General features: G+C 35.7%; 2 protein-coding genes across 3 annotated transcripts in view; one reads left to right on the top strand and one right to left on the bottom strand.

Moving 5' to 3' along the window:
• The first annotated feature begins 630 nt into the window (after window positions 1-630).
• lsm11 (LSM11, U7 small nuclear RNA associated) lies at window positions 631-16,170 on the top strand. 2 transcript variants are annotated; one of them, XM_049484121.1, is made up of 5 exons: window positions 631-1,125; window positions 2,455-2,594; window positions 2,691-2,774; window positions 4,014-4,373; window positions 16,077-16,170. In XM_049484121.1, the coding sequence occupies exons 1-4, from the start codon at window positions 669-671 to the stop codon at window positions 4,323-4,325; spliced, it is 993 nt and encodes a 330-aa protein (XP_049340078.1). In that variant the 5' UTR covers window positions 631-668; the 3' UTR covers window positions 4,326-4,373; window positions 16,077-16,170. The 2 variants fall into 2 exon arrangements, with proteins under 2 accessions (XP_049340078.1, XP_007232957.3); XM_007232895.4 differs by lacking the exon at window positions 16,077-16,170 and having other exon boundaries at window positions 632-1,125; window positions 4,014-4,911.
• The window catches only part of clint1a (clathrin interactor 1a), a 33,521-nt gene continuing 23,043 nt past the window's right edge, over window positions 8,852-19,329 (bottom strand). The window contains exons 10-12 of the mRNA XM_022683672.2: window positions 18,878-19,143; window positions 16,086-16,272; window positions 8,852-14,258 (exon numbers count right to left, since the gene is read on the bottom strand). Coding sequence (XP_022539393.2) covers window positions 13,900-14,258; window positions 16,086-16,272; window positions 18,878-19,143 — 812 coding nt within the window. The 3' untranslated portion in view covers window positions 8,852-13,899. The remainder of the gene's footprint in view (window positions 14,259-16,085; window positions 16,273-18,877; window positions 19,144-19,329) is intronic.

The raw sequence follows: 19,329 nt of genomic DNA, 5'->3' as shown, positions 1-19,329 counted from the left end.
TGCTTGAGGTCTAGTGTGAAGTTTCCACCAATCAGTGATGGTTTGGAGAGACATGTCTGTCATCTGCTGGTGTTGATCCACTGTGTTTTATTATCAAGTCTAAAGTCAGTGCAGTTTTGTTTTCCCGGTAAATATTACAGCACTTCATGCTTCCTTCTGCTACTGACAACTTTTATGGAGATGCGGATTTCATTTTCCAGAAGGACTTGGCACACTGCCCACACTGCCAAAAGTACCAATAGGTCTTATATAATATTCTAATTTTCTGAAATACTTATTTATATTTACATTTATATTATATTTTTATTTACATTTTGCTGTACTTGCTGTAACTTTGGGAAGGAGAGTATGTCCTGTACATATGCAATATTGATAATAAAACTACTTGACTTGACTTGACTTGAATATTAGAATCTTCCTTTTTTGTGCACTACAGAGAGAAAACATCATTCTTATATATATATATATATATATATATATATATATATATATATATATATATATATATATATATATATATATATATATATATATATATATATATTGTCCCTGAAATATAATTCAGGTCTGAAAGAGCTAAACCTTTATTTTGAAAGGTTCGTGCTTTTATCCTGAAGCGCGGTGATACGGGGATTGGTTGCCGGCTTCTCGCCGCGGTTGTTTTGAACATGGAGGAAAGTGAGAGAGAGGCAGCGGGGGAGAGCGGCTCGGTTCCCGGGGAGCGGCCTGAGCCGGAGCCGGGGCCTGAGTCAGGGCCTGAGCCGGACCCGGAGCCGGGGGACAGTGAGGGGGATCTGGATCAGAAACTGGACGTCAGTTCGGACCAGTTCGACCCGCTGCTCGCTCTGTACTCCCCGCAGGTCCCGCTGCCCTTCCCCAACATCCGGGCCTTTAATAACCTGGCGGAGTACGAGAGCTTCATTAAGGGCGGCCGCGGGCGCGCTAAGCCCGGCAGCGCGGAGCAGAAGCTCCGCAAGGCGCGGAGAGGAGCCGGGCCGGCGGACCCGGAGCGGCTGGAGCGGCTGCGGCGGCTGATGGTGCAGAACCCGGTGGAAGAGGGAGAGCAGAGCCGCGGGAGGCAGAGGAAACAGAGAGCCCGCAAAAATGTGCTCACCAGGATGCCCCGTATGAAGCTGTTTTATTTTATTTCATTAGTATTTTTATTTTTTTACTAATAATGACATCCAAGATAATTAAAAACTAATAATGCAACCAAAACAAAGGTTTTACAAACAAAACTAAACATTTATGGGTGCCACTTCTGTCCCCAGGAAATTACATGTATAAAATGTGAACACAAAATAACTTTAAAATACGTTTTATTATTAAGCATAGTGTCTTGTACATTGACCTAATTTCGAAAGTAGGATATGAATATATTATATAAAAATTGCTATGAAATATAATTATCAAAATCCTTCAGTGACTACAAATCTTATCTATGCTTTAAAAATATATTTTTGTAATATATCCATACTAATTCAGTTAAACTAGACATTTTAGTTGTGTCCCTGGGTTTTCACTCATTACATTTCAAAAATTAAATTTAACATTAAGTACATTAAAAAAGGTTGACCAAATTTTAATTTGTACAGATTTTAAATAGTGTTTATCAAAGAGGATCATCAGATTCAAAGTAAAGTTGCCAGAAGAGACATTACAGTTATAAAAACAAATATTTTACATTTTATTTTATTTAGCTGGAACTAAGTAAGAACATTCAAGAAAATACAAAGATAAATGTTCTAGTCTTTTTTCTAGATATTGGGAGTTCTGGTCTATATCTATAAATTTAGCAAAATTATAATTACATTACAATAGTAAATTTTGCTAACATTCATGCATCCAAACAAATTACCCTGCTGAAACATTTTGGATTGGATTATAAGTTGTGCCAGACATAATTACGATAAGTTTTATTATTGTCATTTTAAGATCATTTAAATTGTATTATATTGTATAATAAATGTTTTTTTTACATATGTAACAGTGAACAGTATTTTAGCAAGATAAATGCTAATGAGCAATCAGTGCTTCAATAACTGACTCCATACATACAGTGTGCACAGAACACAGTAGGTTAAGAAAAAAAACAAACAATATATGATTAATTACAAATGTGTTGTCTTTAAAGGGCATGGTCTGAACATTATAATATTGTTTATCACATATTGTAGACCTATCATTTACAATAAAATAAATAAAGTAAATGTAATGAGATTGAGGTCATGTACATATATATTCTACTATCAGTTGGTAATATTATAATAATTATTGTGACAGGTCTGAGTAATATTTTTCAGAAAAGCTAAACATTAATTATAAGATTGGGGTCAATCAGTTTTAAGTTACCTGTATTTTTAGTTTCAATTCTTATAATAGATGATGCATGTTGTCGTCTGGCAGTCAGATCTGATGTCTATGTCTTGTGTGTTTATTTTATTTATTTTTTAGTGCATGAAGGAAGTCCTTTAGGAGAACTGAACCGCTGTGTCCAGGAGAGAATCAGAGTTAAGGTTCACATTCGGTCCTTTAAGGGTCTTCGTGGAGTGTGCTCTGGTTTTGTGGTGGCCTTCGACAAGTTCTGGAACCTGGTAAACATTAGAATATCTGTGTTCTCTTTGTTTTCATCATTTTACGTAGCACATCCTCTAAGTCTGTCTCTATCTGTTGTTTCTTCGTGTTGTTAGGCGATGGTGGATGTAGATGAGACGTACAGGGAGCCGTTACTCGGAGAGGCTTTCTATCATGAGAAGGCTCTGACTGTTACACGGGTAGGACACACGTTTAAAGAGCTACTAAACCTTAAACCATATATTTTTTTATTTTTTAATTGCTGAAAGGTGTTCCTCTGAAGTAATAAAACATATCAACAATGTTTGAAATTTTAAAAACATTTATTAACCTTTTAAAAAAAAAAACACTTTTTTATTGTGGTAAATTCTGCCTCTGTAGCGCCCTCTCAGGTTCAGCTGTGGTATAGGCTAGGATGATGTTTTTGTGTGCTTTGGTACACAAACACATCACAATATACAGCTCAGCCAATCAGCTCTACCTTCTGTCACACCTCTAAACCCATACATCACCCATACATGTGTCCCTCCCAAACTACCCCTCCCAATTTACTCTTTCAAGAACAGAAATCCTGCTAAAATTACCATAGTTTTAAGCAGATAAAGGATCAGCCTTATTGTTCGAAATTGATGTTTATTGTACATTTAAATAGCTATATCACACTTTTGTGACTTAGTATGTCTGTTTAATTATAGGTTCTATTTTAAAAACAATACTAAAAACAGTAATAATACAAATACTAATAGCAGAAATTACCCTTGCTACTGCAAATAAGAGTTTTTAAATTTTATTTTTTATGAGAGCACGGTGGCATATTTATTAGCATGTTTGCCTCCTCCCAGTGATGGGGTCTTGGATTCAAGATCATTGTCTTGGTGCAGAACCCAAATACACTTGAGTTTAAGGTCACAAACTGATGGCTAGACATTCTCCTTCAAGATTTTCTGGTAGAAAGCAGAATTCATGTTTCCATCAATTACAGCAGCAAAGCAGCCCCAGACCATTACACTACCACCGCCATGTTTAATTTTCAGTATGTAGTCCTTTTTCTGTAATTATATGTAAGTTTTATGCCAGATTGAATGGGACACACACCTTCGAAATATTCTACGTTTGTCTCGTCAGTCCACCAAATATTTACCCAAAGTTCTGTGGATCATCAAGATATTGGTTGGCAAATGTGAAACTGGACTTTGTGTTCTTTAGATTTAGTTGTTTTAGATTCTCTTGTGATCTCCTAGATGAGTTGTCCATGCCCTTTTGGAGTAATTTCGGTAATCCGATCACTCCTGGGATGGTTCACCACTGTTCCTATTTTTCTCTATTTGTGAATAATATCTGTAAGGGGCAAAAACTTCTTCACGGCACTGGTATACTTGGCTTTTGGATTTAGAAATTGCAATATCGTCACACTGTTTGTGAATCACTTTTGTTTGCAGCTCTTTCAGAAGCTACAACTCCAGGAAAGCAAGCCATCAACCGCAACTACCTCTAAACCAGCTGACCCGAGCGGCGAGACCCACCACAGCAGTAAAGGCAGTACGTCGAGGAGCCGAGGAACCAGACAGGAGCGTGTGAAGGGTGTAGCGGACCCTCGGACAGCAGCTCGTCATGCACGAGATGCTGCTTCAGAACAGAGACCCAAAGTGCCCAAGCCGAAAGTGGAGTACGGAAGAGTGTGCACACGCCACGTCAATCAGCTGTTCATCCGGGGAGAGAACGTCCTGCTAGTGAACGTCCAGCGAGAGTGATTCAGGACAGTTTTCACACTTGAAAGTCCGGACCAAGTGTGAACCAAGGTTCGTGCGTTTGTTACAATGTATTCTGTACATTTAGTACGTTTAGTTTCGGTTTCACACTGCAGTTTAGTGATTGAGCGCACTAAAGCACTAAATTCTGCCTCCCTGTCAGAATCTGATTCTTCTCTTTGAGTAAAGTAGCGTCCCTCAGCAGAATGAGTGTAACAGATTCCCCTCGGATTCTTTCTTTTATTTCTGTTTATAAATTAGGGTTAATCTACAATTACAGTAGATACAGAATCATCAGCATTGTATTCTGTTTTACTCATACTGCTGCGTGATGCCCCTGACAAACAGGGGGAGCCGGATTCGGCACAACACCTTTTCTTTTACTTCTTCTTCTGTTGTTTAACGTGTGACACTAGCCAGACTCATCTTCCTGTAATTGGTCTAAAAGTCTAAATCATTGAAAACCGCGGACCACAGTTCACGTCTTTCGGACTAAGACTATGGGAAAGCATTGTGATTGTATCATATTGATATGAATTGAGTCCTGCTTATGGAGGTGGGAAAAATAAAATATAATATGAGATCCTCAGAGCTCTTTGCATCGAGTTATTTGCTTTTATTATTTAAGACAATCCAATTTATTCAGCCTTGCTCACTTTTAAGAGTTAATTTCTTCAACATTTGTGTTAGAATATCCAGTCAGTTCATTTTATATGTTTTTTGCTAATATAAAATGATAGTATTTGGCACTAGGTATGGTGCCAGTATCCTATTTTATTGATGGTATGTAATCTACAGGCACTAGACAAGCTGTTTGTGCATCTATGTGAACAATTGTTGTAAGTTAATGTGGTCCAACAACATTTTAGACAAAAAATAATAATTTCATTGAAAAGTTACTTTCTTTTAGTAATTCAGTCCAAAATGTGAAACTCATATATTATATAGATCACTGATCATCAGTAAAGATAGCATTTCATGTGGAAATCAAGAAATCAAGTCTGGAGGAAGAGTGGAGAGACACACAGTCCAAACTGCTCGAGGTCTAGTGTGAAGTTTCCACCAATCAGTGATGGTTTGGAGAGACATGTCATCTGCTGGTGTTGATCCACTGTGTTTTATTATCAAGTCTAAAGTCAGTGCAGTTTTGTTTTCCCACAAAATCTTACAGCACTTCATATCTTACAGCTTCCCTCTGCTGAAAACAACTTTTATGGAGATGCGGATTTCATTTTCCAGCAGGACTTGGCACACTGCCCACACTGCCAAAAGTAACAATTGATCTTATAAAATATTCTATTTTTTTATATTGATTTTTGGGTTTTTATTGGCTGTAAGCTTCACAATCAATAGATTCATCAACAATAAAATAAATAAAGGCTTAAAATAGATCACTCTGGGTTCAATACATCTATATAATTTGAGTTTCACTCTTTAAAATGAATTACTAAAATAAAGTAACTTTTCAATGGTAGACTAGATGCACTAGTAGTGTCCAAATCTTTATAGGCAGTATCCCACAGTGGCCACTGGGTGGCAGTATGGTACTAAAACATTGCCCTCCTTAAGGCACTCAATATTTTTTATATATGTTTGTGGCTTGTAGTTCTTTGAATTAGTTTATTATGGTCTGTCTGTATTAATACATATTGTTATTAATAACACACGAGAAGTCCACGACTCGAGTTTTGATTTTTAAACTTTTTCAACAACAGAAAACGTCATTTTCGTACTTTTCTTCTGACAGTGATGAACAGAGAAATCTAAAGTCTGTAAAACTTCAGAGCGCATCAATAAAAACGCTCCTATTTTCATTTCAAACTCAGCAGATTGAGAGATATGAGGAAACGTGGACGTCCTGTTAGCGGCACATCTCATTTTTTTGTCAGTAAGAAATGACAATGAGGTCTCGGTGGATTTTATAAAACACAGTGTGAATAATTGAGCGTCTGAAGTTAGAAATTGCACATGGCACTCAACTGCTGTTAATGTCCTGATGTTTTTGATTGTGATTATTCTTTAATGTGAACATTACATTAGTCATAAACGGCCTACTCACTGCAGCTCATGGAATTTTAAAACCCATTTTCTCCTGCTTTCCTTTTTAATTTGGTCTAAAATGTTTTTGGAGGATGTACAGTACAGTGCAGCCAAAGTCCATGGTAGTGTAATGTAAAAAATGTGTGTTTTTTTTTTTTCCTCTCTAAGTTTTAAGTTTCAGATCCATATTCAACCCTATGAAAAAAATATCAGGATAAGTTTCTTTATGTTTGAGTAAAATTAACATTGTTGTTTTATTCTATAAACTACTGATGACTTTTCTCCCAACTAAATTCCAAATTAAAATACTGTCTTTTAGGGCATTTTTTTAAAGAAAAAGAAAAGTGCTTTCAGACCTCAAAAGTTCATATTAATCTACAAACAAAAACAACAATGTTTTTTAACAGTGCAGAAATAAATATTTGATAGAATAAACCTGATGTTTAATCACAGCTTGCATGCATCTCCTCCACCAGTTTTACACACTGCTTTTGGGTGACCTTATGCCACTCCTGGTGCAAAAATTGGCTTATTGTACCTGTTTTGAATGTGTCTCAGACCATCATCTCAAGTGGTTCAAATGTAATGGGTGTGCTTACACTTTTTAATTTTATGTAATTTGGCCTAATCCAAGTATAAATCTTTATTCTGGAGATGAATTAAGAGAGCAGTAGTATGTTTGCATATCCCAGTTAATTTTATTTTTTCCCCAATTCACTAGTGATGCCCCAACACCAGCAGTTTGAAGACTAGCACATGCCTCCTCCGATACATGTAAATTCAGACTCCGCCTCTTTTTGAACTGCTGCTGATGTAGCATTGCTGAGTAGCATCACAGCGCTAACACTCAGAGGAAAGCGCAGCAATACAGCAGCTCACAGACGCAGGCTTGTGCTGATCCACATCACCCTAGGAGTGATTAGGGGAAAGAGAGAGCACCATCTACTGTACTGTATCCACCCAGAGAGAGCAAAGCCAATTGTGCTCTCTCAGGGCTCCGGCAGCTGATGGCAAGCTGATCATAGTGGCATCGCACAGTTTATTTTTTAAACATTTGATATATGAATTATTTTTTATTGAATAATGTGAGGAACTGTAAGTAAAGCTGAATCTGATGTGAGGATTAAGTTTTACTGCACAGTTTTTCTCCTGAGCTCAGCGCAGCACTGCTCTTTATTCATGAGTGGCACAGCGTTTTGAATATTCATGAGCTGACCAGCTGGCCCTGGTGATGGGCATGAACATGTGGGCAGATGGAGACTCTCCTGAACTGGCACCGACGCTCTGCTTCCACTGCAGCTCTGAGCGGAGGAGTCGTGCACGGCATCTTCAGCATTAACACGGGGCTCAGGGCTGCGGTTTGTATAAATCAACCCCCAAATTCATATCAGTATTTAATTCAGCGTAGCCAAAATGCCCTGATTTATCATTAAATATAACAGATCTCAGACTGATCACTGACTAGTGAGTCAATTACATAACCTCACTATCAAATCAGAATAAATGATAATCGAACAGAAAGGAAAGATAATGTAATGTGCACCAAATATTTAGTAACCAAAAAAAAAAAAAAAAAAAACTTGCAATGTTTGACTTAAGTGTAAATCATTTTTTTAATGGTTATTAATTAATTAATCAAAACAACATATGCTTAGTTTGTTTGTAGTGGCTACTTAAAAAAATATAAAGTGTAAAACATATTTGAGATTGTTTTTGTTTACTAAATAATTCAACGTTACAATATATATTTAATATCTTAAATATTAACTTTAAAATGCGCAGAATACTCTGGTTAAGAGTATACATACATTTTCTTTACCGTAGTTTGATTTAATCTAATGTCCTCTAATTTAATGTTTTCTATATTGAAGACTAATTTTTAAATTTACAATGTAAAACATACTATCCAAACTTTTGACTAGTACTGTATACTGTTTTCAGTATTTCATTATTACCTGGTACATGTACGTAATTTTTTAAGATGTTTTTTTAGGTACAATGTTCATATCGATATCAGAAACGTATCAACAAAAATGTAATAGAACTATATAAAATGTGTTAATGATCAAATGCTATAGAATTGTATACTACATTACGATACAGGTGCTATGAATTATTGTATTCCGATATATTGCAATACTGTAAGCAGGTGATATATTTTGATTATATAGAAAAGTATGTTTTAAATAATCTGAATGAAAGAAAAGTTTACTTTTTATCCAATTAGAACAGTGGGATCTAATGACAGGGATTACAGTGCTGCCATCTAGTGGGCGGGGCTTAAACACAACACAAAATGAACCACTTCTGACACCAATCTGTAAACTAATAATTTTTTGGAAAGGAAAATTTTGTTTCAAGATATTTTCTCACACCCCTATAATGATATTTTTAGTGTTGTGTATCCCTATGTTACACCCCTAATTTCTTCCGTTTATATGAACAGCCTTTGAACAGAAATAAATGAATTACGACGATTAAGAAGCGAATCCCAGAAAATCAACTCTTTAATGTCTTCAGATAAAAGATCACCGGTACAATCAGGTCAGTGTACGAATCCAAAAACATACACTTAGAAAGGAGGGATGATGTTCCGTTGGTTGTGTTCGATTGATTTGCATAAAAGTATAGTGTTTCTCAGTACCGATCCAGACCATAAATATACCCTCCTACAGCATCACCATCATACATACAGTATATATATATAACTATATAGAGACTGACTAGGAAAAAACAACAAATATCCCTTACCAAAAAATAAGAGCGCAAAAGGCAGAATTTGGTCATTTGTGTGTAATTGTGTGTTTGTGTGTAATTGAGTGTGTATGTAATTGTGTGTAAGTGTATATAATGCTTTTGAATGGCATGGAAGGCTTCAGTTATTATTTAGTGCAAACTGATAAATAATCTGATGCTCCTGGCAGAACAGTGAGTGCGTTTACATTCACTTCATAATACCAATCTGATTACTGCAGAATGCTGGATTTTGTTAACATATACTTTAGATAACATGAGTCGGACAATAATCAGATTTTTGCTTTGTAACCAGCCAATCAACTCGCAGAATAAGACGTAAAAACATTGTAAACATCATGTAAAACCCGAATTTAACACATTGATCTGCAATATGATCATAAATCAGATAGAAAATAAAGATTATTTATCTCAGCTGCTGTGCTTATAATGATGTGCTGTTTTTAGTCCTGTGCAGAGTACTCCGGTTAAGAGTATACATGCACATCAGATTTCCTAATCAGATTTATTGACTCAAGTCTGATCTAAGAAATATGCATGCACAGAGAAATCTGATTACTGAGCTAAAATTCAGCTCTCTCTATTAGATTTCTTAATTAGATTTTTATACCAAAGTCTGATTTAACCAATATGCATGCACTGAGAAATCTGATTAATGATCTTAAATCCAGCTCTCTTTCAGATTTCATAATTACATTTTTGGACACATGTCTGATTTAACAAATAAACACGCACTGAGAAATTTGATTACTGAGCTAAAATCCGGATCCTAATCAGATTTTTTACCCAATTCCATTTTAAGAAATATACATGCACTGAGAAATTTGATTACTAATCTAAAATCTAACTCTCTTTATTGAATTTCCGAATCAGAGTTTTATATTTAAGTCTTATTTAAGAAATATACATGCACTGAGAAATTTAGGTACTGAGGGAAAATCTTAACTATTTTATATAATTCCCTAATAAGATTTTTAGACATGATTTAAGGAACATGCATGCTCTGAGAAATCTGATAACTGTGCTAAAAATCAGCTCTCTATCAGATTTTTTTATTAGGTTTTTATATCCAAATCTGACTTACAAAATATACTTGTACTCTGCAATATTTTTTTGTTTGTTTGCTAAAATTCAGCTCTCTTTATCAGATTTCTCTTTATTTGATTTTTGGACACAAGTCCGACCTATGAAAAATATGCATGCACTCAAAAATCTGATTAATGAGCTAAAATCCTGCTCTCTTTCTTAAATTTCTTAATCAGTTTTTTAGACCCATGTCTAAAAATGTCACGGGCAATCTGATCACTGAGCTAAAACTCAGCTCTCTATCAGATTTCCTAGTAACATTTTAAACCAATGTCTGATTTAAGAAATATACATGCAATGAGAAATCTGATTACTAAAGAGAGCGAAAATTCAGCTCTCTTTATCAGATCGAATTTCTTAATGTTCTTTCTGATTTTGTTTTAGACCTAATTTTGATATAAGTAATCAGATGCTCTGTATAAACGAGTACTTGTATATATTAATCAGATATGTGCAGTAATCTGATTATGAACAGATGCAATGTAAACGCACTCAGTGATGGTGGTCCCAACCTCGCAAAGCCTCTGATCATGACCTGACTTGTTTTAAAAAAACAAAATAACCTTCATATACAGGAGTAAGTATGTCGTGAATTTACGATGCAATGAAAAACAGGAGAGTGAATATAAAAATAAGAAGAAAATCAAAAGATGAGCGCACACGCGCACACACACACACACCACCGGATTTACTACAGTACCTGTAATAAATACTGTATCTCATATTGTCTTAGGTAAGAAAGTCGTAAGAGAATAAGGTAAAGGCAATAGGCTTTAGGTTGATAGGCACCGTGTGTAATAAGGACACTGAATGACCGCAGCAGCCTCTGCGCCCGACTGGCATACATTTACATAAAGAGGTAAAATAATAGTTTTTTCATATATATGTATATATAAAAATATTCCCATCCCAAAGGCCACGGCGGTTACTCGTGTCTGATTTTCAATTTTTTTTTCTTATCATTTCTCACTCTGATCAAAATGACTAAACACAGCACATCGTTGTGGAAATTCAGACAAAAAATTAATAATAATAAAAATAAAAAAAATCAGCAAATGATCATTATGCAACAGGTCAGCACTGATTCACAATAATCAGTCAAAAGAAGGCCTCGCTATTAACATTATTCATTAATAATCTTGCATTTAAATAACTTATTGTCTTTGCAACAATATTATTTACAAGGTACAAGTTAATCAAAATCGAAGATGGACAAGGATATAGGCTATAAGATAACTTCTAATGAGCTCACTCACACCTTATAATAATAAATCTATAACTCTAATTGACTGGGCTCAAAAATAAAGGGTCGGTTTCCTGGACAGGGGTTAAGCCTATTTATAGACTATATTTACCCTTCAATTGAAAATCTAGGCTTAAAAAAAAAAATAAACTAGGCTTAATCCTTGTTCGAGAGAAACAGAAAAACCCCAGAAAGTTCAAAATGTGTACAGCTGAGTGGGGCTATTCATTGTCATCACAATCATTTTTATGCCGTTTTTAGATTTAAAGTAAAAGGTCCTTTCACACCAAGTACGCAAAAAAAATATGTATATATTAACATGATTTTTAACGCAACAGAACCTTCACACCGAGTCCGATACACTTTTTTTTGCCTTCTACTATTGTTCTGTAAACATATCTGCAACTCCACAGCTCTGATCGACTCTGATCCACTCTTTCTGTTTCTCTGCTCTCTGTCCACTTCTGCTCTCTTTTTTTTTCTTCTAATCTCCTCCTTCACTCCTCGAGAACTTGTGAGGGAAGCTTCTACAGCTCTTATGGTTCATTAAAAAACACCTCGATTAATTATTAGCTTTTGTGTTTTGATATGAACAAAATCAGCTGTTTTGCTGCTAATTTGTGGCGTATTTGATTGATCTACAACAGGGACAACATCACTCTTAATGGTCAGAGTGATTTGAGCAGATAAGGCTCTGAATAAAACGTTTACATTGTGTGAAAGACAAAATCTAACAGACAGATTTAGGGCCATATAAGTGATATAAGTGACTCAAATCTGAAAACATCCTGTAAAAATCAGATTTGAGTCGCCTTTCACAGTATTTCAGTTTCAGACTTTCAGTGAAATACATAAATAATATACTAGGACACCTCAAAAAAATTCGAATTTCATTGAAAAGTTACTTTGATATTGATGATATATTGATGATATTCAAAGTTTTTGAGATTTACTAGTAGTATATTGATCTAGAATCACATTAAACCCATTTGTTACGAATCAGTTCCAAATCACATTTGGAGTTGGTTTAAAATATGTGACTAAAATGTGAGTCTGGACTCTTAAATCAGATTTTAATGTGTTTTTTGCATCATATCGATAAACAACAATCTCATTGATGGTCCAAGAAGAGCGTCAAAAGTTACTCACTGACACAGACCTCCATACCACAGCAAACCACGCAGATATTATTATGTGCTGTGATGCCTAGACGGGCAAATCCTATCTGATCACTTGCAAATAACAGTGCAGAGAGTCCTTTCAGCAGATCTGATCTGAGAAAGAAATCTGATTTGCCTACAGTCTAAACACAGCCTATGGCTACTTTTACACAGCACGTCAATGTAGCCAAAATCCAATCTTTTACACTGCATGTGCATTGAATGTGACATTTTCATTTCAGTTATGAGTCATTTCCATATGTGGTATTAAAATCAGATTTGTGGCAATGCGACTCTGTCTGAACGGCCAGATCGGAAGTCATGTTTTGACCTTTACGTCAAAAAGAAGGAACAATACGGTGAGTAGAAAGGAAGTTGACTGCGATCAGAGTGTGCTTCAGTGGCGGAAAAAGCTTGTGTCGAAGCCGCATGGTGTTCCTAATGAATTGGCAAAACATGGATACAGAACAACTGCAGCGTCAAAGGAAGATAAGATAATACAAACCTGTCCATGACTTAATAACGTGTCCTTTATACAGGAAAGCTGGAGCGAGTTCTCGTTGATGAGCTCAGCTGCAGTCTGAACTCATTCATAGCTTTTAAGATTAAAGAGAAACTTAACGTGAAGCACTGCTCTGTCACACATGCACGGCCCTTGCAAAACGTGAACCGCTCAGACAGATATCAGATATGGGTCATTTTAAAAACATGTAGTGTGAACAGACTAAATCTAATATGGGATTTGGTCAGAAAATCAGATTTGGGCCGCTTTAAAATCGGAATTATGTAGCATTGAGGTCAAAAAATACAAAAGTAACTCAAATCTAAGAAGATATGAAAAGGGCAAAGTCAATGTCCATCAGTTTTAAACTTTGTGTAAAAGGCAATATTAATATACAGGTATTTGCGTTTGTTTTTACAGCTTGATGGTGCTTTTTCGTTTGTAAAAAACATCGGACTTGGTGTGAAAGGGTCTAAACGTGGATGAAAATTGTGCAATCATGTATAATTCATTCTCACATACAAAAAAAAAAAAAAAACACAAGACAAAACAACAAAAACCCCACAAACCCAGCCACTCTCACTGTGGCTTCTTGGCCCGACTGATCAGAAGGTTCACCATTTTCTACACGTCGCGTCTACGAGGACGTCGAGGAGGCGAGGAAGCGTGGGTGGCCGTGATCGACCGTAATCGACATCTTTCAAGTACTCTTTGTTTGTAGCTCTTTAGAAATCCTTCATGGTCGCACCATCCGGAAAGATTGTCCTAGCGCTCAGCCGCCGGCTCTCCTGTTCATTTCCCGAAGTTGGCAAAATCAGCGAAGGCGTCTTGCTTGGGCGGTACCATGGCAGGGCTCATACCCATGCCTGGCATCGACATTCCCATCCCCATGCCCATCCCCATGGTGCCTGGCATTCCCATGCCGGCTGTAGCAGGCATGCCCATGTTCATGTTCATTCCCATCATGCCCTGACTGAGTGGCATGCTTCCCATGTTAGCCATGCCCACAGAGCCTCCTGCGAGGCCAGGCTGCATGCCCATGTTTCCCATCATGGGGTTGACGGCGGGCCGCACGGGGGCGGGGCCTGGCTGCATGCCAAGATTCATGCCAGAGAAGCCCTGTGTCATCACATTGACTGGGACTTGAACTCCTAGAGGACAAAATGTTAAATGAGATTATAAAACACACAGACACACACAGAGACAACAGGAGCAACAGGGGCAATATGGTGATATTTATCACGGTCATGATAAATTATATTGCAATACGTCAATGTATATATATATATATATTTTTTTTTTTCTTAAGCATATCATGGGCATCATGGGTATATCTAGAACACTGGTTAACTATAATATTAATTACAAAGAAACTATCCACCTTCTTCTTCTGCGTGAAAATAAATATCATGCCATTTTTGTTCCCTTTTTCTTTGTGTTGCAATTTAACAAAAATCAACCAATCAAACAATTGCCGATAATGCTATGCTATTGGATAGCACAATCTCTCTACTGTAAAACATAACTTTTGTGCATTACTGAGCTAACTGCTAGAAACTATTTTTAAAACTAAGTTTTTAAAACAGATTTCATCAGTGATTTAAAATGCATTTTTGAAACGGTAATCTGACTTTGAGTTTAAAGATTTTTTTACCTTTTCTTTATTTAGATAAAAGGCTAAAGCCTGGTCTTTTGTGACTGAAGCATACTGACAGGTAGTGTTGCAAAAATGGGCGAAGAAGATTTAATGGACAGACTTTCCTTTTTAGGGCTTTAGCCACTGTTGCATAGGTGTGATTAAAGGCATGAAATCCTAAGTACCCAAAATTAACAGGACCGCATATGCAAGGATACGTTCAAATTACCAGAATGAAGATTTTTTTTTTTTGTCAAATCTGATTTATTTTTATTTTTGTGACACAGATTTGTGTGAAGTTCAAATTAGATTTAAGTCATTGTAACAGAAGATCAGATACACATCTGATTCATGGACATGTAAAATAAATGTAAAAGTAATGTATCAGACAGTATTTATGCTTCTTTTTGTCTGTACACATAAATATAATGCTTTCAGCAAGGCAGTGGGGCACTACATGAATAAACATATTACCGGTAAAGTATGTATGCATGCTGTTTCAGGGACACATTCATTTACATTACACTCATAAGTGTGAACAGTCAAGCAAGCGAAAAATCTGAACTAATTAATGAGGTTTGCAATGTGAAGGTTGCCAAAGCCGCCATTCAAATTTAACGTGAAAAGAACTGTGTGTGGATTTTACATGTCCACAAACAACAATTTGATCAAGATTTGAGGGACTTTAGCCTGGTAATGTGAACAGAACCTAATTAATTTTAATTAAACTAAATTAAGCTTAATGTGTAAAATGTTAAAATAATGCTTCAATACTTCACAATCACATATTGTGAACTGGTTACATGTGTATATGTACAGTACATCAGCTTAACTAATACTAATAATAATAATCCTTAATGCTGTGTTTTCAGATTCAGCCTGTAGTGTTTAACAGGGTTCATATACTTTTTAAACAATACATTTCCATGACTTTTTCATGACTTTTCCATGCCCTTAAAGCAAATTTTCATGACCACACAATGTTTAAAACACCAGTGCAGACATGGACAAACAATATTATAAACTATAAGCAAAACTGATAAGAGACCTAAAATTAATTTGGTGTAAAAAAGAAACTTTAAACAATGTTGACACAGAATCTTTATTAATAATGAAATGTGGGTCAAATCCTGAGAGATTCATTGTGTAGGGCTAAATTACTTAACTAATTGATCTGATGTATTTGTTAGCCCAAAACTTTCTGGATATTTATATTTTTCTAAAAATCAATCTAGGCCTGGAAATTGCTTTTTTCAAATTCCATGACTTTTACAGGTTTTTCATGACCGTATGAACCCTGGTTTAAACACAGCTGCTGTATGTGTGTGTGTAGAGTGCGTACCGTGCTGCTGCATCATGCTGAGCGTGGGCTGAGAGGGTTTGGGAGGCTGCATGCCGGGGCCCAGGTAGTCCAGGCTAATATTGACGTTGGAATCAGACCAGGTGGAGGGAATGGAGGGCTTGGCTTCTTGCTTCTGCAGGACATTAGGCTGCTGGGGCATCAGTGGAGTCCCCATACTCTGCAGAGGCTGGATTCAACAGAGAGGAAGCAGAGCACAGTCAGGTACAGATGCTCTGGTAATACTGCTGTAATCTGTATACTGATACTATTATCACAGCATTGTGTTTACCCTAACTTCCAAACTTAAAATAATAATCAGCAGTTCACAAGTAGATCATCAGAACCAGTCATAAACAAGTATTCTAAGCTCAGCTGAACTGTTTTTGTACATTTTATTTTGTTAAGAATCATTTCTATTGCTAGAAAATGTGTTTGCATAGACGATGTAAGTTAATCATTGAAGAAATTCCTCAAAATGAAGAATAAACATCATTACACTGTTAATCGTTTGTGTTTTTTTTCTTTTATTATCAATACAAAAACAATGTAATTTCCATGTTTGATCTTCTATTATTTTATTAATTTCTATTGTTTAAGTAGCGGTATTGATATAGTAAGGCACATATCGTATCAAAAGTTATAATTTTGGTATTGTGATGACACTAATTTGCAGGCTTTTATATATATATATATATATATATATATATATATATATATATACACACACACAGTAGTGCATCTCAAACAATTAGAATATAATTAAAAAGTTAATTTATTTCAGTAATTCAGTTCAAAATGTGAAACTCATATATTATATATCTGTATTGCATTCAGAGTGATCTATTTTAAGCGTTTATTTATTTTATTGTTGATTATTATGGTTTACAGCCAATGAAAACCCAAAAATAAGACCAATTGGTATTTTTGGCAGTGTGCCAAGTCCTGCTGGAAAATGAAATCCATGCATCGCTATAAAAGTTGTCAGTAGCAGAAGGAAGCATGAAGTGCTGTAAGATTTTGTGGGAAAACAAAACTGCACTGACTTTAGACTTGATAATAAAACACAGTGGATCAACACCAGCAGATGACAGACATGACTCTCCAACCCACCGCTAGTCTATATATAGTGGCTAGTGGCTATGTATATATTGGCTATGAAGCTTAATTTTCGCTTAAATTATTTATATATGTTAAAATACATCTTGATTCCCTCTAATTAGTCTGAACAGGGTGGCAACTTTTCTCTTCAGCCAAACAAATCTTACTGTTTCAAAGTAGGTCAGGTTGTTAGCATGCAAATATAATCTTTGCGAAAGGCTTTTGTTTCAATTTAATGGTTTTCTGACACAAACTTGTTCCCCCTCATTCTGCCATTCTCTGTGATGGCTGTCCCAAGGGGCAGGGGTTGATGGGTAATGTGGAGTGTAGAGGGGGTGGGTGGGAAGTGCTGTGTGTTAACCCTCGACTGTCTCACTTTTATGTTCCTCTGCTCTCTAAACCACTGGCTTCAAATCTCAGATAGTGCTGCCTTTTCTCGCTAAACTGCCTCCACTCTGCATGTGATGCATTCACTAAAAAAAACATTTACTTCAGGCAGTGGTCTGAGACATTACTTAAAACAGATACGAATCCAAATCAATCAAACCATTCAGGAGGTGGTCTTAAATGCATTTAAAACAGACATGAATTCGATCACTCAAACCAATTTTAGAAGGTGGTCTGAGACGAATTTAAAACAGGTATGAATCTGATCACTTAAACCACTTCAGGAAATGGTCTGTGCTTCATTTAAACCAGATACAAATCCATATTACTCAAAACACTTCAGGAGGTGGTCTGAGACACATTTAAAACAGATACAAATCCAAATCAATAAAACCATTCAGGAGCTGGTCTAAGATGCAACACGTTATAGCAGTGTAAATTTTCTTATAAATACATTTTTACCAGGTAAAATTGATCAGGTAATGTTTGTGCCGAAAACCAAAACTGAACAGAATGGTTAAACCAATTTTTATTAACTTTTTCACTATTGCTTGATATACAATTATCTAAATTTTGAAGCTCAGCTCACTGGGATCACTCAATTATTTTAAATGTGTAGTTTTTAATCACCATCAGAAAGCCTGTGACTGTTTAAATTTCTCTTATAATTAATATATTTTGTTTTATTTATTTTCATTTATTTAGTTAGTTTTTTATTCTTGTGTTTATAATTTTGATTCCTATGTTCTTAGCTCATGACTATTAATTTTATAATTTCTTATTATTCTTATCATTTTACTTTACTTTTGCTATTATTATCTTTCTCCTTTTTTTTAATAAAATTTTATATTTTATAAATTCTTTACTTTTTGTGTCAATTTATTTATTTTATTCATTTATATTAAATTTTGATTTAAAATAAAAATGTCTTGTATTTATAATTTTTACTATTTTCTTCTTATAATTTCTTATTTCTAAAATTTCTTATTTAATATTTTTAAACCTTTTTAAACTGTAAATACTCTGAAACATTGCTAATGAGGGTCACCCTCAATGTATGCCCGAGTGAAAATAAAGGTTCACTGATTGACTGAAATGTTGATTTTTTTTGTAAAAACAAAACAAAAAAAACTAAAAATATAAATAATTCAGTGTTGTCCTTTTTTTGGCTGAATAAGCCAAAAAGTGCCTTTTTCCCTATTTTCGCCTGCTAATATTTTAGTTACCATATATTTGGCGCATCTCTACATGTCATATGAAGTGACCAGGTGTGAACAGGATCTTATAGAAAGGAATTCAGGAATTACCTGTGATTTGGACATGGGCAGCCCCATGTTCTGCGTGCTGCTCATGGTGAAGTTCATGCTTTGGGAGGCAGTGATGGTGGTGGTGCCGGAGGGGCCCATAAGGTCGAAGAGGTCCGCGGATGGAGCTGTGGAGGCAGGAGCCGGGGCGGTCTGCAGGCCGGCGAACAGGTCCGTTCCTGCGGGGTTTACAGGCTGAGCAGTGGGCGGGGCCGCCTGAGATCCTGGAAAAGCGTTCCAGTCCCCAAAGTCCCCGTTCCCACTGGATGCTGAGGACAGAACGAAGATAAAAAGACAAAAAGACCTTTAATAAAATATTTGTCAAAAGACAATCTCACATAAAATGTATGCAGACAGAATACAGCACTATTTTAATTAATTATTAATAGATCCAACACTATTAAGTCTTTTAGTTTAGACAATATATTGTCCTAATAATAATAATTGATAAGCAA

The sequence above is a fragment of the Astyanax mexicanus genome, chromosome 10 (genome assembly GCF_023375975.1).
Source record: "Astyanax mexicanus isolate ESR-SI-001 chromosome 10, AstMex3_surface, whole genome shotgun sequence".
Taxonomy (NCBI): domain Eukaryota; kingdom Metazoa; phylum Chordata; class Actinopteri; order Characiformes; family Acestrorhamphidae; genus Astyanax; species Astyanax mexicanus.
The sequence above is the reverse complement of the archived record's forward strand: the minus strand, read 5'-3'. Positions and strand labels throughout refer to the sequence as shown.

Coding starts and splice junctions, on each gene's coding strand:
- lsm11 (XM_049484121.1), top strand. CDS start 669: ATGGAGGAAAGTGAGAGAGAGGCAGCGGGGGAGAGCGGCTCGGTTCCC. Junction 1,126..2,454: donor TGTGCTCACCAGGATGCCCC/GTATGAAGCTGT, acceptor TTTATTTTTTAG/TGCATGAAGGAAGTCCTTTA. Junction 2,595..2,690: donor TCGACAAGTTCTGGAACCTG/GTAAACATTAGA, acceptor TCGTGTTGTTAG/GCGATGGTGGATGTAGATGA.